This window comes from Nyctibius grandis, chromosome Z (assembly GCF_013368605.1).
Source record: "Nyctibius grandis isolate bNycGra1 chromosome Z, bNycGra1.pri, whole genome shotgun sequence".
NCBI classification, from domain to species: Eukaryota; Metazoa; Chordata; class Aves; order Nyctibiiformes; family Nyctibiidae; genus Nyctibius; species Nyctibius grandis.
Window position 1 is genome coordinate 22,437,419 of NC_090695.1, and position 23,530 is coordinate 22,460,948.

General features: G+C 39.3%; 1 protein-coding gene across 6 annotated transcripts in view; it reads left to right on the forward strand.

Annotated features, from left to right (window-relative positions):
• The window catches only part of ERBIN (erbb2 interacting protein), a 118,654-nt gene that overhangs the window by 48,923 nt on the left and 46,201 nt on the right, over window positions 1-23,530 (forward strand). For all 6 annotated transcript variants that reach the window (XR_011050190.1, XM_068424112.1, XM_068424115.1 and 3 more), the window contains 4 exons: window positions 1,401-1,518; window positions 14,385-14,463; window positions 15,237-15,326; window positions 21,635-21,691. Coding sequence is in view for 5 of the 6 variants with exons in the window: in XM_068424112.1 (XP_068280213.1) it covers window positions 1,401-1,518; window positions 14,385-14,463; window positions 15,237-15,326; window positions 21,635-21,691 (344 nt within the window). In the remaining variant the exon portion in view is untranslated. The remainder of the gene's footprint in view (window positions 1-1,400; window positions 1,519-14,384; window positions 14,464-15,236; window positions 15,327-21,634; window positions 21,692-23,530) is intronic.

Here is a 23,530-nt window from a genome sequence, read left to right on the forward strand (position 1 = left end):
TTGCTTTCACCTGACAAGTAGGGGAAATTTCTAATGATTCCAAGAGTTCAGATTATTGTTTTCAGGGATGAGTTTTAAGTATATATTCTTACTTGAAGTACTGAGATAAAGGAATGGCTCCAAACGCAGGAGCTCGTCAAAGTTCTGCGTCCCATATAATATCCTAAGTAACTTGTAAGTCTTCAAAGCCATAACAATATCAACTAGTTGTAAGAGGTGCACATTTCTGAGGAACTGGAAACCTCAGTAGGCAAGTTAAAGCTCATTCCTTGAACTGTCCGTCTTGCTAATCGATGTGTTCCTTTTGTTCTGGGGTGGTATATGCAAAAGGTACATGCATGGGGCTTCTTCAGCGGTCTGTGGTTGAAATAATAATGGCCTCATAATTGAGAGAGACCCAAGAACTTTTGGTTGAACTAAGCCCATTGCTATAATGTTGATTGGGACAGATTTTTTCAGTCATATAACGCTTCCTGCTTTTGTATGATCTTTTGTCAGAATTCCAAAAGAAAAGAACACTTAAGTCGAGGTATTTATGAATGATCTTATGCAAAATTGTTGGGAAAGGAATATTCATCATAAATTGTTCAGATGAACCTTTTCAACTACTTTCTTACAGATACTTCTTTTGTACTACCTGTAAGCTTCCTACATATAATTTGGGGATTTTTCTTCCATTACACTAATATTACTTGCCCTGTTTTGTCAATTTGTAAAGCTTTTGGGTAAGAATCTCAAGGTACCTTGCGTATAGGAATAGATCTGGCTCTGAGCTAGTAGTATTTGATAGGAATTATATATACGGAATAGATGATTCAGTTTTCTATATCCTTAGGTCAAACTTTCACTTGTTTTCTTCATAATTTTGTTGGATTTTTGTGTACTTGAGCTAGGAAGCATGGAAGGCAAAAAAAATACAGTAAGATATAACGGAATAAAATTTTAAATTTCAGAGAAGATCAGTATCTACTCAAGTCCTCTGTTCCAGAACTATATGACTTTAAAAAAATGCATGTATCAATTTATTTTTTTTCTTTTCTGAAGAAACTGTAATAACGTCTGGGTTATCACGTGGCATATCTATTAGGGAAATATTTTGTGATGTTTGCAGGACTATGTGTAACTACATGTCACAATTTCTGAGATACTAGAAGGAATTTGTAGGAAGTGTTAGGCATAGCTGCTGGTTTGTTGTGACCATTTGCAGTGTTTGGCTTTCCTAAGCATTGTAAACTTAATCAATTTTGAATAAAACTAGTTAAATCAAGTTTTTGTAGTCAAAGACTGTAAATAGCCTGGCCTTCAAGCTGCGAGGTCAGAAGTTTAAAGGGATTAGAGACAAAAGCTGTATAGAAGAAACTAAGAGAAAATCGCATTCACTTTTTTCTTTGTTTCAATAGCAACTTTTTAACTGTCAGTCTCTGCACAAGCTGAGTTTGCCAGACAATGATCTAACCACATTGCCAGCATCCATTGCAAATCTCATTAATCTCAGGGAACTGGATGTCAGCAAGAATGGTAAGTCACTTCACTTACTGTATTGGGGTAACTAAAATACAAATCACCATTGATTGTACAAAGACACGAGTGAAAGTATAATTTCTAGAAGCTACACAGCTAGTGAATTTAAAATTACTACTCTAAATTACTGCTTAGCATAAAAGATGCTCTTTCGTGGTCTGGTTGTGATATTTAATTGAATCTCTCAAATTGATAGGTTTATACTTTGAGATGCGTTACTAAAAACTGATACTGTAAAGTATTTGATATTCTCTCAAAATGTATGTGCTCAAATCTATTACTTTTAGTGGCTTTCCTCATGTTTCACTATACTGAAGAGAGTTTGCACAAGAATTTTTGAAGTTTTGCTGGATTCTATTGTTATATTTTGTGACATATGAAAATTGTTTTCAGTTTATTTTTATGAGCTGTCTGAAAGTTGTAGTAGGACTTGGCTGCTTTGCTGTCCTGCTCTGGGGCTGGTAACCTCTGTTGCATGCGGCAAAGTGTCTATGGACAATGACTGGTTCACTTGTCTGAGTTGTTAAGTGTCTGTCATTGTGTGTGAGTCAGCCTTTTATAAATTATGAAACGTTGTCAGCCAAGTGTTGTGTACATGGGGTTTTATTAATGGTGCTTCTGTGGCAAGCTGGCAGATGTGTGCAACTGTGAGGAAATTGAAATAACTGAAATTGTCATCGGTCTTAGTTGTGTGGCTTATTTGGGAGAAAAAAAGTTCAACCATGCTAATTGATGAGGATATAATAGTCTTGTCTTACTAACTCAAAGCGAAAGGGGAGGTCCTCTCCTTGAAATCATTTTTGAAAATAAGAATTACATAAATATGCCAAAGATTTGATCATATTAAATTCATTGTCTTATTTGGACAGCTAGCTAATTAATGGCTCCACAAAGTTAACTAAGTTCTGCTTTATTAAGAAAGTCTTCCCGTTGTTGAGGTGTTGGCGTTCTCCTTGATTGTCCATTGTAGCCCAGTCTGTACTTAAAGTGTTACGTTATTATTTGTGCCTAATGAATGCAGCATTTAGTGTGATAAATTGACCTGATTGTCACTGCTCTGTTCCTGGTACAAGTGGGTGAATAGTCTTTCTTAAAGAACACTGGCCTTAAACTTTCCTAGTGACACACAACAGAGAAAGAATCATCTTTTTGTCCTAGACTGAACTATTGAAAGGATTAGCTGTTGCCACCACAAGTTCTCAATGCAGAAGACTTGAAAGCAGCAAAAGGGCATTTGAGTTCCAGTGCTGACAAATTGCTTAGCTTATGTACGGAAATAGGCAGCTGGTCACTTACCAGCTGGAGAGTTACTTGTCTGTCAAAAATGGCGTAACCTTTAGTGAAGCCTTCAGAGAGCTGCTGAAAGAGCCACTTGTTCCTCTGAGGTATATGAAGAATTTAAGGAGGCAATAGCTGAATGATACTCTATCCCAGTAAACTGTGAAGCTCTGTTTTCTAGGGGTTGTTTTATTTGGTTTTTAACACCTCTCAGAGAAACGATAGGACGCAAGCTTATTTAAACTATTATCATCTGCCTGTTCTCAGTCTTATCCCAGTTCGGAGAGCTTCTCTGCCTAGTGGTGTACATCAGAAATAGTCTTGAGGTCACACACTTGGTTACTTGGGACATCTTGTCTCCCACTATTCCTGTAAAACTCAAAAAAACAAGTCGGGGTCCCTGTTTGTTCTTGTTGGGTGAGGTAAGAAATAGTGCTGTTTATTCTGTACTAAATTTGGTATTATTTGAGACTTCAGTTTGTTGGCTTAAGTGCCTTTCCCTTTCTGTTGCCCTGTCCACTCTTGCAACCATGGAACATTTTTCTGGTGGTAACTGCAAGCCTGTTCTCTTCCCTTGTGTCTGCTTTTCTCTTGGTAAGAATTTACTGCTCAGTTCCCCACTGTCCATGATTGTTCTGATGGGTGTCTATAACAGAGCCAAATAGGAGGGGTTTTACTAGTTTTCCAAGACTAGCAAAACTGATCAAAATATCTGATTCTTACTTTTTCTTTGTTAGATATTGAAAGAATACAGTGTGGAAGCAGTGGACTTTGTGGGAAGCACAGGGATTGCGCTCCCTTAAGTTATCAAAAAAAATTACTTGAGATTAATCACCAGTCTTTGTGCAGGATAATGAGAGATGCCTAATTCTAAAATAATTGAGTGTGTTTTTCAGATTCCTGTGGGCATGTCCAAGCGAAGGTGATAGTTCCTGTATTTTTCTTCGAGTGTTGATATACCATGTTTTCTTCTGATACGGATGGAGCTAAATCATGGACTGCAGATGCTTTTAGATTGCATATGCATTTAGTTCTAAAGGCTGCATTTTAGAAGGGTGGTTAGTTAAACTTCAGTTGTCAAATACCAGCGTACATGAAATATGATAGGATTTTCATGTAAGATACAGTTGAGCTCTTTGTGGCATAGGCATGATCAAATATATTGAACAAATGGAAGTATTTAATTTTCTAAAGAGCTGATACAGAAATGAAGAATGAATCTTCAGTTTTAATGTGTTCGCTTTACCTCATGACTTGTGGAATCTGGCTCACAGAGAGCTTTCACAGGAGAGCATCCAGCTTTCCAGGTAGAGCTACATACGTGTATATGTGTGTGCATAATATTTGATGTTTAGATGAAAGATCAAAATTGCAGAATTTCTTCAAGGTAGCAGATTCGCAACATAAAAGGTATAAGTCCAAGAAAGCAATCTTTATGATGTTTTAATAGCTCATAAAAGGCCTTGCCTTTTTAATTTCAGTTTTAAATGTGTCTAATTTCATATGTACAATATATAAAACTGTGTAACAGAGAGACAGCAAATGTGCTAATGTGAATACTTAAGAATATTTAATCATATTTAATCAGAAGAAGGATTCATCTAGTCTAGTGTCCTTTCTCCAACAGTGACCAAAAGCAGAATCCTAGGGAAGATTTAGTAAAGTACAGAAAGCCAGGAGACATGCCTATTTGTGTGTATGTTCCCAGTGTCCAGCACCTTCTGTTATGGGCCTTCTTGAGCCAGACGGGGTGGGGGGTTTTATTTAGTAGTCTCCATTTGGTTCCTTCTCTGTCAATATACCTAGTCTTTGTGTGAAGTGATGTATGTTTCGAGGCATGTGCTGAGTTAGGGAGTACAAGCCTCTGACAGCTGTGTGTTGTGGAGCATAGAGAAGTCTTCGTACAGGTGCTTGGTTTTGAATGTATTGTTCGTGGCTGCTGAAGAGGTCATGGCATAGAGGTAGCCTGAAATACCAAACTGCTGCTACATGTGCAGCAAGCATGGAATAGAGTTAGTTTTAACTCTGGCTTTAGTCTTGGCAATAGGCAATAAATTCTGTAGTTTTCTGGTAGTGAGTGCATCAGTTGTCCTTTTATGGCATTTTAACCTGATTCCCAAGGCTACCTTAATATCGGAGGTATTCCATTGTTTCTTTCCAGGGGTGCTTCAGCTTTCAAGCTTTTACCTGAAGCTTGATGGTCTCCTAGTCACAAAGATGAAATGATACTTGGACAAATGATGTAATAAATAAACTGCTTTCCTATACCAGAAATTACATCTGCATTGCAGAAAGCATCAAGAGATGCCCTTTTCTCCCAGTCCTAGGGAGAAATCAGGTTACATCCTGAAGAGAAGTTGCAGCATACAGAGTGTAAGACATACGTAGAAGAATGAGTGTTTTATTTATGAAGCTAAAGGAAAATATAAAGTTTTTTAATCCTTTATGTCTAATTTATTTCTCTATTGATGGTTATACAGGGAAAAAAAAACCACCCACCAAGAAAACCCACAACACCCCTCTTTACCCCTAAGCCAGTCTCTTTCAGGGTTTATTAACCTTTAGGGCACAATCATTTCCTCATGGCTCCAGGACGGCAGCCTTAGCCTACATCTAGGACAATATGTAAGACTGTCAAGGAAATATTTTTACCTCTTCTTTGAGGAAGGGGAGAGCATTCATGTACAGTGTGTGATGGTGTATATAAATGGACAGAACAGTTAACTTTACAGGTTACTAGAATTAAGTGATTTGAAAGGCTGAAGTGCATGATGAGGTGACTTCCAGGGAAACAGGCTTTCCTGGAAGCCTGGGAAATGGACTTGAAATCGTTTGTGCCTGTGGAGTTAGCGTAGTGGGGAACAGTGAGATGGTCTTTTTTTTACTGCTTACAGGTGGTGAAAGGAAGAGTTTGAATTTTCAAGTTCTGTATTATTCAGGCCTTTGAAGGATTAAATAACAAGATCAGAAAATAACTAGTAAGACCAAAAGAAACATGGTGGTTTGGAAATAAGGGTGTCTTCCATAGTGTCTTAGATATTAAGGAGTGGTTCTCTTCCACTGTGATGTGACAGCGAATTTAAACATGTCAATTTGTCAGTCTGTATTGTAAGAAATCTTCATGGAAAAATACACAAACTAAACCTAAGAAAATAAACACAACCCACACCCCTGCCTCCAGGCATATCTGCCTATAAAATTATTTTAAGAAATTTTAAGGAGTTTTGTTAACAGATGCAAATTTAGATGAAATATATTTTCTTCAGTGTTTTAAAATCATCTGCTGATTCAGCAAACTAGCTTTAGTACGCTGTGTGCCAGAAGTTGGGGAGTTGAAGGATGAGAATTCAGGAGAGTGTCTAGTCTTATGTTGCCCATCTGGTTGCATTTTGGAATATGGTTTTTCAGGGAGTTGAGAATTATTCATAGTTAATAGGGAGACAGATCCAAGTTTTATTTTCCTTCGGGAGAAGTAAGAGAGGAAGATCCTGAATACAAAAATAACTTGCCATAAATTTGCTATTTCTCTGCTTATACTAGGGGGGATAGGGAGGGGCAGACAGGAGCAGGGTTTTTATATCATCCGTGATAGGGAAATAGAAGACAAGATAGTTGAGCTGCTGCTGACTCGTGAGTCTGTAGCTTTACTATAATGTATCATCATATAGAGGTCATAAATTTATCTTAAATGTAGGAAGCTGTTCTATTTAAAGGTCTCTATTCAAGTGTTTACAGTATTTTTTCTTAAATATATTGCCTGTCTTATTAAAGATACTGAATAGGATCCGTCTCTGCAGAATAAAATGGTCTGTGTGTAAGAGAGGATGTGAACAGAAAGGAATTTCAATGCAGTTAAGGTCTTGAATGTGAAATTTGAGTGTACCTATCTGAAATTCTGAAATAAGTTTAGTACAAATCTCTTCCTGGACTCAAATTTTTGTAACACAGAAAAGGCATTGTAGAAGTAATTATGGGGTTTTTGGCTGTGGATTTGCATGTAAAGGCAGTATATACCTTTTTTTTTGTAAAGGGATGTGCTTTGAGTGACAGTCATCATGTATCAACCAAAACTGACTGGACAGACAACACTGAATTTGGAACCCGGGGTGGTAGGGGATCGCGGGGAAACGTACGTGTTTGTGTTACACTTTAGTTTCAGGTTACTCTGGGGACTTGACAACACTCCAGTCACAAATTCGACATAGTTGAAAACCACCTGAACTTTGGTAATTGTCCAAGACAGCATTATGAACAAAACTGCTGCCCACAACCTTCCTAGTGTTTCACATTTTGCAATTTTACCCTGCCCTGACATGTTTAGGTTTATGTAAATTAGTGTGTCAGGCCTGTCTTCAAGAAGCAGCGTTATTGGCTACCCTTTTTTTTTCCAGAGAACATGCAGTTAGGAACCTGTCTTGCTGCTCACACTCCTCCTTTATGTTGTGTAAGGAACATAGCTAGAGTAGGGCTAGAGATAACTTACTCTATAAATTGAAGTTCTTCCAAACAGTTTGAGGATGAATGCTTGGAAGACTCTTGTGGGCTTGCTGGAGTATCCTCGTTGTGCCAGCACATGTGTATAAAAGGAATTTAAAAAAAAACCCCCACCAAACAAAAAAACCCAACAACACAAAAAACCTACTAAACTGTCATCTTGTTTTTTCTGCCTGCATCAGCTCTGGACATTTAGCAGTGCTGGTTATTGTTGCTAGAGAAAGTGATGAGGAGGCATTATCCTTTTGAACAGATCAGGAGGCTAACATACAGTATAAAATAGGATTCACTACTGTCTGAACCTCACAGAATTGGCATGGGGTTTTTTAGCTTTCAGATTAAAAACTTTAAATTTTGAATTTCACAAGTGGTCTCAAAGCAAAAATTTTAGAAATACTAAACTTGGCTCAGACTTTTAATGGGTTCAAAGCTATAAAAAGGCAGTTTCCATCTCAGTGCTGCTGCTTTTTCCATGTGTGGACACTTAGTCTGCAGAAGAGCCTTTTGTCTTAATTGTGAATAAATATTTTATTACGATACAAATGTATGTAGTTAAGTACCCACCTCATTAACAAAATAAGCACCACATATATTGCCAATGCTCTATTTTATTGTAGATCTATTTATATTATAATAGTCATCAGAACCAATAAGAGTACATTTTTCTTTAAAGCTCATTAGAAAATCTTAAAAACCTCCCTATGAAAGTATTTCCGTGTTTTTTGTCTGTTTTTTAAATGAAAGCAGTGTTTAACTTGTTCCTGTCGGATTTGTAGCTCGGCTGACATCTTTGCATTAATCATTACATGGACTGTACAAGTTATCTGTTTTCCCTTACAAAGAACCTCCAAATAAAGATTCAACTTAGATTTTTTATTGTGTAAACTTAAGAAAGGAGCCCCCAGCATAGTCATAGCTTACAAGCCTGCAAGTGAACATCATTAAAGGGAGGACAAATGGGAAAGGAAACTTCAAAACTATCAGAGGAGTTCGTAAAATGAAGATGGAGAGGTGAATCTGCTTACTAAGCTATAAGTAGATACTTGTCAAGCAAAGTCACTTCAAAGAAAAGTCAGGAAATCCAGTGGAGCTTGTTTTCAGAATTCTGTAAACATTTTAGAAGATTTTTAGATCAGTCATTTCCATGATAACAGCAGAAGTTTTTCTAGGAAGGGAACTTTTCTGCGTAAACAAAGTGAAGAGAGTAGAGATTGAAAAGCTATATAAATTTATTAAAATTGGTGTTTTATTAAGTCTGTAGTAAGTTTAATAATGATAGGTTAAATCTATGACAAAGGTGTTTTTTGAGTTTTGATTCTTGGGAAAGGTAAGTTTCTTCCACAGGTCTCCAAGCTTATATATTTTTGCTTTTAGTAAGACACAGGCAGAAGGCCAGGCTTCTGTAATGCCTCTTATACAAGCAAAACCAAATTGCAAGGAATTTTACAATTCTGACACTCTGAGAGTAGAAGAGGAGCAACTGATGTGACATATAGCAGGTTTCCAAAGCTTTGGGATATCTGTTTGCAGAACTAGATGAAAGTATATTTGCAATAGTTGCTCCTTTCTCTTCAAATGATTGATTTTTTTAGGATAGGTTTTCACTAAATAAGCCAGAGGCTCCTAAGCTGCTAGGCAACGACTAGAGTACTGAGTACCACCTTGTTGAGACCAGGATGAACAGATTAGCTGAGGGAAGAATGTACATAATTAAGGTTGCTTTCATATTCATGCAAACTGAGCCTGTATGTTTGCCTCTGTGTCCTCTATTTGTAAGGGTGCAGACTGGGATGGGTGCACAGAGGGCTGTAGTTTCATTTATTGCGCAGCAAGAAGGCTCTTGGTGTGCCGCCTGTTCTCACATTGCCCACAAACTGAGAGATCTAGCTGTAAGCTCTTTCCTTTGGGGATATCACCCATATGGCTTCCACAGGTCTCGTATTTGTTAGTGATTTTCTTTCTCTGTGCTTCTTAGGAATTGAATCGCTACTTTCTTTTTTTTTTTTTTTTTTTTTTGCGAGCCTGTTTAAAACATTTCTGTGTGAGAAGAGGTGGAACTTGATTTGGAGGCACTGCCACTGCTGTATATCAGTAAAGGTTTCAATAACTGAGGTGTGGGCATACTAGTTTTAGTGTTTGATTGTGAAGAAAAATATGACTACGTGACCGGAGTCTGAACAGCAGAGCAAGCCCCTATCTGCAGTAGGGCTGAAACAGTAGCGTGCCGGACTGTCAGCTCTGGGATCCATTGCAGTGAAGGATTCTGTCAGTGACAGATGTGACTTGCGCAATTTTCTGTAAGTCCAGAATTGCTGTTGGAAAAAATCTTATCTGATGGAGAGATAAAGTCATCCCAGTTTTCTCTCCTGCTCTGCAAGTTATGCTGACCCTGGTGGTAGGAAAGGATTGTGCTATGTAGGGGAGGAGATGACTGCAACTCCAGATGTTGAGTGGGACCCCAGTTATACTTAGAATTGCCTTAATCTAGTCTAAACAGAGGGACATTTGTGCACTTTTGCTCTGACGAGCTGTGCCAAAACAATCCTTGCTCTCCAGGCAGTTAGAGATCAGGTGAAATTCCATATTGCAGCCACGTTATGTGATTCAGAACTGAGGTTGATTACCTTCAGATTTGTGGCCATTGACGCAAAATCCCTATATGACCTTTTTGGAATACACCTTGGGCCTGTGCCACAGCTGGTCTGGGATCGTGATTAAACACCACTTTCTAGGTTAGGCTGGTTAGCTGGTAAGTTTTTGCCAAGTAGAGTTCTGAATAATTAATGCTTTCTGCTTTTGGCTTAGTCCAGATGAGAATTTCAGATTCCTCTTCCTTACCTTACTGCCAAATTTTCCTTAACAATTTTCCAGTCCCACATCCCCCTCCTTTTTTTTTCTTTTTAAGTGTTGTTTTTGGTAGAAACTGGCCAGTGAGTTTAAAAGTGCCTGAAATTTGGGAAAACAGGAAGGAACAGACAAGTAAATACTAAAACTTGTCATGTGAATCTCACTTCTGTGGGAAACTACACTGCAAAAAGAACTTTGCTCTCAATTCAGTTTGGATCTGGTGGTTAGAATTAAAGATTACCAGCAAATCGTATTTTCTCCTGTTGTGCTCTGCAAATGGTCATAGTCCACAAGTGCGATGGTTGTATTTTTTTGGAAAACAGTAAGCGTGGTCTGTAAATGAGCTACAGCACTGAAATGAGTTGGGGGTGATGATTGTTTTCATGTAAAGTAGGGAACAGCGGGATGAAGAACCTGTCCATATGATGCTTTTCAAGGAAAGTAGGATAAGGCTGCAACAGACTAGATAACCCCCAAATAGTAATCTGTTGCACTGTCTTCTGTAATCCTTGAGTATCAGTGTATAAAGGAAGCAGCAAAAAAAAACTGAAAGAAAAATGGAATTTAGAAAGGAATGTGGATCTCAATTTGCAGTGCTCATTTGAACAGATGATCATGGAGGGTGGGGGTGACTGTTGAAATGGATTAATTAGCACAGTTTTACAAAAGGAGTGTGGAAAGATGTGGTCACGGAGACGCTCAAGATTTGCTGAGCTTCCTTAACGGGGAAGAGGATTCAGGGCACTAAAGACAGATGGAAAGCAGAGAAACAAGGAACAGATCCTCTGTTTATGAAGTGCTCTTTACAGCCCTTTGTCCATCTCTCATATCTTTCTTTTTCAGTGTCTGTCTGCCGCCTTACTGTTCTTCCTTACTTGCTTTTTGAATTTGCTTTCTTGATGGGAGACCTGAAAGAATACTAATCCAACAGTAACGGCATTTTTCTAGCATGCAGGAGGAATATAGCTGAGGAAAAGTGAATATATGAAGGTTGTTGTATAGCCAGTTAGTAAGTACAACTTCCTGTCACATGGTAGAGAGGAGCAGTCTCTTAATTTTTTTTCTATCTTCTGAATGTGTACTACAAACATGAGGTATATTTCATGCTTTCATTCCCAATATCCTGCTCTTTTGAATGATGGCTTCCATTATTCATACTGAAGTGTTGAGTGAGGTTGGTAAAGGTGGTGTGTACAGTAACACTTCTGGCTCTAAGAAGCAGCAAAACTAAGTTTGTAGGCTCCTTCCTTGTTAGCTTTCTCATATCAGTTGAATTTCTGTTATTAATTTGTTGTTAAAACTGTTGCTGCTTCTTGCCCAAGGCATAGTCAAACAGGAGACTACTGAAGAGTCCTCCGATTATGTACAAATGCATGCTGATTTAACATGTCTGTATTTGGATAGCTAATATTTTATTTGGCTGGTTTTTTGAGAGTAAGTTTACACTGACATTCCTCTCTCTAGCAGATGTGCTGTGTGTTTTGTTTTCTCAGTGTTGTCACAGACTTAATCCTTCTGTGATTCAATGAATTCTTGACACAGGCAGTGGAAACTAGTAGTAATGATAAAAACATGAATTTTAACATGTTGGACCAGAGCAGTCTTTCATGCAAGGCCCAAGCCAAAGCCGTTAGTGTGACCATCTTTCAGAACAACTAAGCTTAGAGAATCTCTCAATGTGATTGAAAGAGCAAAACTAATGGCACAGAGTGAATCTGAAACACAGCTCTGCCTCCAAGGAAGACCTTAGGAGTGATTTAGTCTGGTTAATGTAGGTGCTTATTTTAAGAAGGTAAAGTTATATCATCAGCAATAAAGACGTCTTGATGTACTTTTTAGATGGTACAAGAGCACTTAATACAAATAATCCACAACTTCATCTGTACAGACTTCCTGTGTGCTAGATTTTTGTTCATCTGCCATGGCTCAGGGTACTGTGTCATGTTAGATGCTTTCCATCTGCACGTTTGGGTATTTTTCTTTGGTGAAAGAGGCTTCTTGCTACAACTGGAATTAAGATAATGCATATTTAAATTTCTTGGAAATGTGTTTCTCTTAATACAAAGGCTATGTGACAGCACTAGTCTAGTCGTTCTACGGCAGTTTTCTAATCTTTTTTTAAACCTGTCTTTGGAGTTGGATGTATCACTGCTACTTCCAGAAATGAAGCTTCGTTACCTTAAAAGTATTACCTTTTTAGTTTTGATTTTGAACTCTGAGAGTGATAAAGTGAATTGAATCACTATCCCCTGCCGTCTTCTGCTTCGACTCCACTCAAATGTGCCAGTAGATTCACATGGCTGAAGCCATATATATAGCACCTCATTTTTATTTATGCATGTGTGCATATACATGATTACAGTTGATGGTTCAATTCCTCCTGGTCCTCTCTACGTCAATATTTTATTGTTCCCAAGTTCAACAAGCTGTTTCCCAAAAGGATCCGTGATACTTAGAAGTGTTTAAACACCTGGATTAACTGTGTGGCTTAGTGAGCTTTTCTTGCCTTTCACCTCTCAATAACAGAGTACAGTGCCTGGTATGAGTCAAAAGTAATAGTTTCAACCATTTAGTATGACAAACAAGTTCCTGTCAAGAAAGACCTAAAAGTCTACTTTGACAAAAATGGTGTTTCTACTTAAGTGGAATTTATGGAAAAGTCAGCGTGGTGACTTTGCCACTCAACATCACCAACTGATGTGAAAGTACGTGTTTTGTGACTGCCTTCCTTGTGAGGTGGTATTGCCATCTCTTAAGTCCTAATATGTACCAGGTCAGTCTTGTTGCTGCACAAACATAGAATGAACCAAACGCTAAGCTAGCATCAGAAATTGTGTAATTTCTTACCTAAGTAAAAACATTACTTAGCATTTGATGCTTCGCCACGTTTTTTCTGCTTCGATATTCTCGGAACAGATACATGCAGAGACATGAGCAAGTCCCACGTGCAACTCTGAATGAGAAGACACACTGCCCTTGTCTTTCGCTCTGCAGCTGGACTGTAAGAGAGTTAATGTCGCTTGGAGCAGCATGAAATTTCACACTCGCTAGCCTAAAAGCAAGCATGCACAGAGTACAGTTCCTTCTTAGTGGTCTCGTTGCCTGGGTTCAGGCTGCCCTCTCCACACACGTGATAAAGCGCTCCAGAATGGCTCTAGAAGAATTCCATGCATTAATTGAAAGACAAAGAGCTAAGATTTCTGTTAGGTGAAAAAACCCAGTTGTCTTAAACTAACTTTATTTCACTAGAGTATGAGTTTAGCATGAAAAATAATGTGTTCCTAATCCAAGTGGAAGGATTGCAGTACGAGTGGTTCTACTTAGGACAAGTCTTTTTAAAATAAAAACATCTGTCCCAGGTTATAAGAACAGTGTAGTGACGCATTGCAAAAGCAACTGCACTTGTGATAACCATGGTTTTATTTGTTTTTTTATAGTATACTAAAGATTGAGGTGAAAGTCTTGGTCAGTAGAATGATTCAGTACTGATTTCTTACTGCCGTGGTGAATACTTGTCCTGTGTCTTCAAGGCCTGTTTTGTCAGTTTCTGACAAATACAAATTTGGCAGATACGTGGGTTGCAAAGTCACCCTTCACATTTCTGGAGATAGGTGTGGGAAAAGAGGAGATTCCTTCTTGTTTAATTTTCAGACATAAGTGTGTGTGCAGTGTTTTTGTCCCTCTCTACAAATAATCTGAAGCTAACGGCAAGCGTACGTCACGTTTTGGGGTATCTATTCAGAACCATGAATGCTGTAAACATACTTTAAGGTTTGAAGCCTTACCACCTCACCTGGATGTCATACAAGCCACGCATTTGACAAACAGATCCTGTTGGAAACTTTGTTCTACCATGTGTATGAATGCCTTTTTTAAAGAAAAATAAATAATACTGGGCCTGAGGGCCTGATCCTAAATACATTACAAAGTACAAGTACTTGAACATTTGGTAATGAGCAGTGGGAATTGTTAGTGTACTGTGTCCCTGTAATGCTGCTTGGTGAGGTGCCTGCTAAGCTGCGATATGAAATGCTTTAGGAATAGAATAGTAAAAGAATTGATAGTGTCTAAGAGTCTTTCTTTAATGAAAACTGTATCTAAAAGGAAATATCAGAGAACCAGTCCCCTAGTTACTAAATGAATTAAAGTTTTTATGGCTAGCAGTTTTCTGTGCATCATTTTTGTGCCTATGATGGAGTCTAATAATTTAAGACTGTTTCCCTACCTCTTGCTGTATCTTGCAGGCATACAGGAGTTTCCAGAAAATATAAAAAACTGTAAAGTCTTGACAGTTGTTGAGGCCAGCGTAAATCCAATTTCCAAGTAAGTTTATGACTTTTTTGATGTTTTCTATTTTGTGCAAACACTGCTGAGTTTCAGACTTGCCCCAGACATACATCAGCCCTGGGAGGCAAGGAGCACAGTTACCTGAGAAGTATCTTCATTAACCTCATTGCACCGTGATACAGTATAGCTAGGTCATTGAAGTATTTTGCCCCATAGGCTATGTGGGCAATCCTGCATTACAATGAGTGGCTTTCTCAGCTTTAAGCCCATTCTTCTCTGTGAACATAGAGAAATACGCAAAGAGTTTTCTTAATAAGAATAATTAATTTTACTCTAAAGCCTGTACCACTGTTTTTCAAACTTAGCTTATTTGAGTACATTTCCCTTTCACCTCCTGTAGTGACAAAATTAATTTGCCAGAAGTAGCACTGCCAGAGCTAGAAACTTTGCGCAACGTAACTCTTCTGGGGAAAAAAGGCGTTGCGTAGGTTTTAGTTTATCTTACTGTCTCTGATGAACACCTCCTCCACATGAGGTGTCAGGAGATCACAAATACACAGCAAGACTACATTTGTTGTTTGTAGTTTTCATTACCTGTAGGTATTGTCCTCAATACTTAAAAATAATTTTGAAACTACTCTTCCAGAGAACAAGTATCTAGTGCAATTTTGTAGAAATCGTGGTACCACCTTAATTGTAACATTATCAATATGTAGGACTTGAATAGTATACTGTTGCTTAGGAAAATATGACTTAATGACCTGAATATAACTGAAACAAAGGCATTACATTATTTTATTTCTATATAGGCTTCCAGATGGATTTTCCCAACTGTTAAACCTAACGCAGCTGTACCTGAATGATGCTTTTCTTGAGTTTTTGCCAGCCAATTTTGGCAGGTGAGTTGAATTTGCAACTTAGTATCTACATGTAGTTTTAAATGTATGCAGAGCAGTTTCTGCTGCTTCTCAAGCAGGGTGTGAACTGGAGGAGGGGAGAAGCGTACATTGTGCAGTGTAGAGTTCCTCTCAATAGAATCATAGAATCATTTTGGTGGAAAGGACCTTTAAGATCATCAAGTCCAACTGTTAAATAATAGCTGTGAAGAATTCAGCCCTGGTTTTTAAAATATAAATAGTGACTTGCAGCATCCTAGTGACTTGCACAAGGCTATGGGCCTGGATGGGATTCACCCCAGAGTAATGAAAGAACTGGCAAATGAACTTGCCAAACCACTCTCTATTATCTACCGGCAGTCCTGCTTAACTGGAGAAGTTCCAGCTGACTGGAAATTAGCAAACGTAACGCCCATCTACAAGAAGGGTCGGAAGGACAATCCAGGGAACTATAGGCCTGTCAGCCTGACCTCGGTGCCAGGCAAAGTGATGGAACAGATCATCCTGAGTGCCATTACACGGCACATGCAGGACAATCGGGGCATCGGGGCCAGCCAGCATGGATTCATGAAAGGCAGGTCCTGCTCGACCAACCTGGTCTCCTTCTATGACCAAGTGACCCGCTTAGTAGATGAGGGCAGGGCTGTGGATGTAGTCTATCTAGACTTCAGAAAGGCATTCGACACTGTCTCCCACAGCATCCTCCTAGACAAACTAGCTGCCCGGGGCTTGGGTGGGTAGACTTTTAAATGGGTTAAAAACTGGCTGGCTGGCCGAGCCCAGAGAGTGGTGGTGAATGGGGCAAAGTCCAACTGGCGGCCGGTCACTAGCGGTGTTCCCCAGGACTCAGTTCTGGGGCCGGTGCTGTTTAATGTCTTTACAGATGATCTAGACATAGGGATTGAGTGCACCCTCAGTAAATTTGCAGATGACACCAAGCTGGGTGGGAGTGTCGATCTGCTGGAGGGTAGGAAGGCCCTACAGAGGGATCTGGACAGGTTAGATAGATGGGCCGAGACCAACGGCATGAGGTTCAAGAAGAACAAGTGCCGGGTCTTACACTTTGGCCACAACAACCCCATGCAGCTCTACAGGCTGGGGGAAGAGTGGTTAGAAAGCGGCCCGATGGAAAGAGACCTGGGGGTGCTGATCGACAGCTGGCTAAACACGAGCCAGCAGTGTGCCCAGGTGGCCGAGAAGGCCAATGGCATCCTGGCCTCTATTAGGAATAGTGTAGCCAGCCGGTCTAGGGAAGTGATCATCCCTCTGTACTCGGCACTGGTGAGGCCGCACCTTGAATACTGTGTCCAGTTCTGGGCCCCGCACTTCAAGAAAGATGCTGAGGTGTTGGAGCGAGTCCAGAGGAGGGTGACCAAGCTGGTGAAGGGTCTGACCTACGAGGAACGGCTGAGGGAGCTGGTGTTGTTTAGCCTGGAGAAGAGGAGGCTCCGAGGTGACCTTATTGCAGTCTACAACTACCTGAAGGGAGGTTGTAGTGAAGTGGGAGTCGGCCTCTTCTCCCGGGCAGCTAGCGATAGGACAAGAGGACACAGCCTCAAGCTTCGCCAGGGGAGGTTCAGGTTGGACATCAGGAAGAATTTCTTTTCAGAAAGGGTTATTAGACATTGGAATGGGCTGCCCAGGGAGGTGGTGGAGTCACCATCTCTGGATGTGTTTAAGAAAAGACTGGACATGGCACTTAGTGCCATGGTCTAGTTGACAGGGTGGTGTAAGGGCAACGGTTGGACTCGATGATCCCTGAGGTCCCTTCCAACCTGGTTGATTCTGATTCTGATTCTAGCTTGCAGCTAGGAGAATGAAACTGAAAGTAAGACTTTTCTCATCAGCTGTTTTTAAAGGAATTGGAAGTATTCCTATAAGTTTCCCTGCTAATGATGGTATTGCACAGAACAAATACTATTCTATAGGAAGATAATGTTTAGATAAATAATTGGAAAGCAATGAAATGGTAAAATGTAATGTCAAAGTAAGGTTCAGATGCCTTTGACATTGAGTACTTCTGTTCTGTAAGTGATCAGACTGCTCTGCCACGCCACAACTTTACAACTAGGTATACTTTTTTAAAAAACAAACAAGCAAGTAAGCTCTGGTAGAAGCTTGTGGGATATATTTAGAGCATTGTGATTATTCCCATAAAGGACAAGCCTTGAGCTTCATCCCGTTTGGTTCATTAATTGTTTTGTACCTGGCCTTATAGAAGACATGAAGTAACCGAGTTCTATTGCCTGCTCTTATAGGCAAGAATGCCTCTTAAAAACTAAGCCAATGCCACATTAAAGCTAGCAAGATTTTTATCCTCCATGTGTCAGGGTCTCTGTTCGAGCAGTTCAGGTTAGAAACCTGGTTTCCCTCATCGGTTTTTCTCTGACTGTTGATATTCATTTGTTCCCCAGTTTAATTGCTGTCGTCTCTCAGGATTGTTGTCCCCCGTTCTCTCACCTGCTGTTTTTCTAGTGTTCTCATATCCCTCTTTTCGTTTGTTAGACTAAACAGAATTCTGTTTCCCTCTGGTATGGCAAGTTTTTCTTTGTGCCTGATTCTATTAATATATCTTGGAACGAGTTTTAGTTTGAGTTCATCTTTTTGACAGAGGATGATGACATGTATAGCTATATTTAGAATTCTAGTTGAGATCTCTTCATGGCTTGTAGAGTGTCATGATTATCTTCTTGTTTCTCTTGTAAGTGTCTGTGGCTATGCTCTAGTGTTCCACTAGCCCTTTTTGCAGCTGCCTAGTGTCATTTCCCACATGATCGACTAATGCATTGGACAGCTCAGTTAGAAATGGCGGATGAAATGATGAGTACTTGGCTTGGTGCTGTGGCATCTTGTGCCTTTTCAATTTTATTCAGTCCTTAAGGTTGTCCAGGTTTTTTTCCCTACAGTGTCCTAATAATTCACTGTATTGTCTGTGACTGTCTTTTGTGGCATCAGCCAACTGAAACATTTTTCCTATCCTTTAAGATTGCAGTTAAAAAATCTTGAACAGGATAGTCCCCAAATGGGTCTTTGAACATTGGCCTGATGCTTAGGAAAGAAAACTTTGGGTAATGCAAGCCACTTGTAGTATATTCATGCAGCATTTTATTACATTTACCTCCATGCTTTATTCTCGCCTGCAAAATTTGTGCTAAAGCTTTGCATACTCTTGAGGTCAAGATTATCCAATATTTTTTCCCCTTCTTTGTGAGCATTACGTACTTTCCGTCCTTCAGTGATGTTGTACTGGTGCAGCCTGTTAGGCTTATTAAAAATCACTGGAGTTTTGATTAAACGTGCCAGTTCCTTTGGAATTCTGAGGTGATAAAGCAGGTTTTTTTTCCCCTCCACTCCCAAATTCTAATTTGAATACATGACTATTGGCACAGATCCCAGAGGCAGCCTTTATGCCAGTGCACAGAAATCTGAGAATTGCTTCTGCTTACCTGAGGAAACCATGTCTGCTGTATCTAAATACATCATGTATGTTTGCATTTAAATATACAAATATATAAGCAGAGCATTCTAAACATGAAGCTCACTGCATACTAATTTTGAGACAGGGCTTTAAAAGGGAAACATTTTTTGCTGATGGGTGCTTTAGATAAGCAAGCAGTTTGTCTTCCATGTCATTCTAAAAGCTCTGAGAATATTGTCTGTAATGGGGTATTGCTTCCAGAGACTTTTTGCTTTGATGTTGCAATGAATTTACTTTTAATCTTCTTTGTCAACATCTTCCCAGAAGTATTTGCAGTAGTAGATATTTTTAGCAGTATCTGCTTTGGGATAGTTTTTTACATAAATGTACAGAGATAATCGAATTGGGGACTTAATATAGTTACATATATGCAATTTTGCTGAAACTTTTGCTAATGCAACCTGCTATAGGATACGTGTATTTGAGTCCTCTTGCCTTTATCTATTAGTTCTGATTTAAAAAAACCCTCTGCATTAGCAAAACTGCAAAGGAGGTGAAAAATAAAGAACATTTCTCTCTGAAATATTTTTAGCTTTCCAAGGAATGACTGCTGTTGAACAGCAAGTTTCTAAGTATACGTGCTATGTATTTCTTCTACAGCTTTACAGACTATATAGTAAAAGAAACCAGATTTAGGAAGAATATTAACCTTATCCTGGCAAGGTGTTCAGGTAGAGATTTTGTTTTATTTAAAAGTTGAGCTGCGTTTTAAAAGCAGGCTAAGCTGGTTACATTAAAAAACAATACTGCAAGAATAATTTTGTTGAGACCGTTACACCAGGTATACTTAAAGTTGTATAAACTGTGTTACAGCTTTGTGTTTAGGTGATGCATAAATATTTCTGTGGTGATGGGTTTTTCAAGTTGAGAAATGAAATATTTCCATACGAGTGACAAATCTTTGTGACAGAAAGGCACAGGAAAAACATATTCTGCCACTATGACTTCTATTTTTCCCTTAGTACAGGTGGCCTAGTTCTCTGTGTGTATTTCTTTTCCAAATTAAACCCCAGTTTTTCAGTTCCATTATAGCTGTTGGTATGCTTAGCATGGGTGTTTACACAAGCGATTTAAAGAGCAGCGAGCCTCAGTATTTGATATGTATTATTATATTAAACTAGAAATAAGCCTTCCAGTCATAATGGAAGAAGTGACAACTGCTTCAGTCCAATAGTTCTCATCCAGTACTGCAGGAAAACTGCTAGTTTAGACACAGCCTGTATCTCCCAGCCAGGAGAGCTTGAAAGTGTTTCCCTAGTAGCCTCTGTGTAGCTCTACACATAAGAAATTTGATATTTGTATCTCCAGGTTCTTAGGGTTAGCTGAAGAAAGAGTAAAGCATGAAACAAGGTCACAAAACTATGAACCTTTCTATTACCAAAGGCAATCTTTAAGTTCACAGCATGAGCTGCTTAGAACACTGTCAGCTGTGGCTGAAGTCAGCCAAGTGTAGGGAGTGTATATGTAGTTTAGCATATGAATGGAGGTTTACTTCTACTGCATTCAGCTGAGAAATTTGACTGTGCACGTTTCTTCATGTGTGGTGAAGCAAGTCCTTTCCAGTTCTGTCCTAGATTGACAGCAGTGATATTAGCAGGAACTTGATTTTTGTTAGGGTATGATTCCAGCACTGTTGAAGTGTTGTTTTTTCTTTGAGAAGCTGGGGGGAGGAGGTTCCCCTCCAGCAGTTGCTCCTGGATGGCAAGTACTGCTTGCAATGCTGCGCTACAATGACCTCTGCTCTGTTTCAAGGTGACTATTACATTCCTAGGTTATTCATAGGCACAGCAGATTGCTACTTTCAAATGTATCCAAAACTGAGGGAATGTGTAGAGGCAGAATAAGTATTGTTTTCAGCTTTCCGTTTTTAGTTTAAGTTTAGTTATTACTACTTAATCAAAATTAAGGTTTTTGTCTCTGTCCTTACAATGTACTCAGTTGAGCACCTTCGGGAAAGGTGGTGTGTTCACTAAGCTCCTTTTTGAGTCAGGGAGCTTAATGCCCTATTTTGTGTCATATGAGGGCTGTTGCTGGGTCACTTGTAGAACTCTTGTCTTCAGAATCCCGTCTGTATTTAAACCAAACTCAGTTTCTTCATTTCATTTAGCAAAGAGAGAGTCTTGTCGCTGCTGTCCTGATGCAAAAAAGTTCCACTGGGGGTGGTGCATTGCGTGCATGCCAAGAGTGCTTTGAACTGTCTTGGCCCAGCAGCTGAGTTTGGGATTTAGAGGTTATTTATCTTGCAACCAAGGATTTACTGAAAGAAAGGTCAAACTGCCTTCTAACAGAGATATCAAAATGGATTAAGCAGCTGACTAGGAAGAGAATATGGAAGGAAATCCAAGATGAATTTAAAGGTTGTTTTTACCACGTGGAAGACCACAGGTATTCCTCTGATGAGGCTTTTTATATGAAAGGGTTTGTTACATTGCCAGTATTAGAAGTTCAGCATCTTAATGTGTGTGGACTGATCCTACTTTTCTTCTGTCACTTGCTGTGCACTTCTGTATATGATGATTACATGTACCCATAATGAATGGAGTGAAGTGCTTTAGAGTCTTTCGGAAGAAGGAAGACAAATGTGTTCAAACAGATGCAGAACAGCAGGCAAGATGTCGTTCGTTTGCTGCTTTACCAAAACCAAACCCCAATGAATAAATGAGTTTAAAATAACATGCAGAGTTTTGCACAAGACATATCTGTAGTCTTACAGGAAAAATATTTCAAAGTTGTAGATCTCTTTTTGAAATTCAGCAATATAAGTAAGTTCAGAGATTGCTTTTGCCATAAAATACAGTATATTGTGATAATTTGTTATGCCTTTCTGTTACAGATTAACTAAACTCCAGATCTTGGAACTTAGAGAAAACCAGTTAAAAATATTGCCAAAGTAAGTATGGATGACATTTATTTAAACTCCTTTGGAGGCTTTTCCTGAAGTTAAACTAATAATGTAGTACATATTGAGAAGTGGATCACAGCTTAAAATGTGTAGCTAAGTAACTGGACTGAAGTTCTCACAAGGAGCTTTCCCTTTGTGCTGCTGAAGTTGTGTCTCCCTTCAGAGTGACTGGGCTGCCTATCCGGACATTTCCCTATTCGGAGATTTTTTTTTTTTTAATTTTTTTTCTGTCCCAATCGAGCTCTGTGGATTTCTGATCCACCTGCTGAGCTTTTAAGTCGGCGTGTGGGCACCTCAGGATGATCATTCTGAGATGTCTGGTGCTTCTTGCACGCAGTACTGTATGGCTGCCCAGGTGGCTGTCCGGGTACGGTTCTGATGGCTGACTGTCTGAGACTTAAGTATTTGTAATTAAGATCATTATGGCTAAGTCAAATATGGCGTTTGAGATGCTTGCTCAGAGTGGCTGAGGGAATGCGATTCACATGACTTGAACACTTATTCGTGTTAATATGCTTCAGGGCTGAAGAAAGTAACAACTTGTTGCTGTGTTGCATGGAATCTGTCATGCTCTGCCTATATTCTACAGTGCAACAGGCTTGTTTAACGTAATGACAGCATATTGCTCAGACATGTTTTCTGTGGTAGTAAAATATTGTGGAAATTCTTACAGCGTTTGTTTTAACAGTAAGTCCAATTGTAGCTCTCTCTTAAAATCTAGCATCTTCTAAACCCTGCCTCGCAATTCTCGCTCGTTTCATCGAACAAGCCCGGGCTGATGGTGTTGCAGTTCCTGCTGTTTCCATGAGCTAGAGCAATGCTCTGAATTTTCCGAGTTGGGCCCTGGAGGTCTAAGTGGGTTAACAGAGGTATAAAAGGTCAATGGAGAGGGAAAGAGAGATCCCAAAGATGGGATGTGAATAAGCAGCTGTAGAGTCCTGAATCTGTTGTGGTGTACTGTAAAAGGGGTCCTCCTCTGGCAACAGAAGCTGGTAAAGAGATGTGCTGGGTTTGGTGGATTTAAGATGTTTTGGTGGAGAAGAGGAGCAGCTAACACTTTGATATTCACTCTGTTCAGCTCATATGCTAGCAAAAACTTCCATGCAGTAGGCTGAAGTGTGAATTGCCAGCCCTTCAAGTACAACAGCCAGTTTTCTTAGTGACCGTAGCTAATTATATGCCTAAGACATGACCAAGGGGTATGTTCTATTGTAATTCCCTTTCTGTGTGCCTAGGTAGTGTACTCTGGTGTCTGCTGTGTAAAGATGCCAGAACTGATATCTGGAATGAAATGTATGGCATCAGAAAGTGTGAACTGAAATCTTCTAAGTGTGAAGCACTCATTCATGTGATATAAATACTCTCTGTCTTCCTTTGCTCTTTCTGCTATCACTGATTTTCAGTAGAAAAAAATTCAGGGACATGTAATTTGGGGTAGCAGTTCTGTAAATTAAATTAGTCCCAGCTGAGGAACAGTAGCTATAATTAAAACTTATAGCTAATAGAGATTTTGTTTATAAAATTACTCTGACCTTAATTCCATAATTAACACTACTAGCATGAATTGCATGTGATATTTTAAAAAGAGTAGTTTACAGAGGTCTCTTGTAGTGGTAAGAGACATTTAAACAAATACGGTAATGTATTGAAGTCAAACACAACTTCTGTTGAAGTTGCTGGGAATTTTTTTGCTGACTTCAGTGCTTTCAGGGTTTTGTCCTTGCTGGAGAATTAAAGAGCAGCTGTCATGAAGATGTCCTCTTTAGCCCCTCCATAATGATCTACAGTACATGCTGAGCTGCCACCTTTATTGTTCTCTTCTGGTAC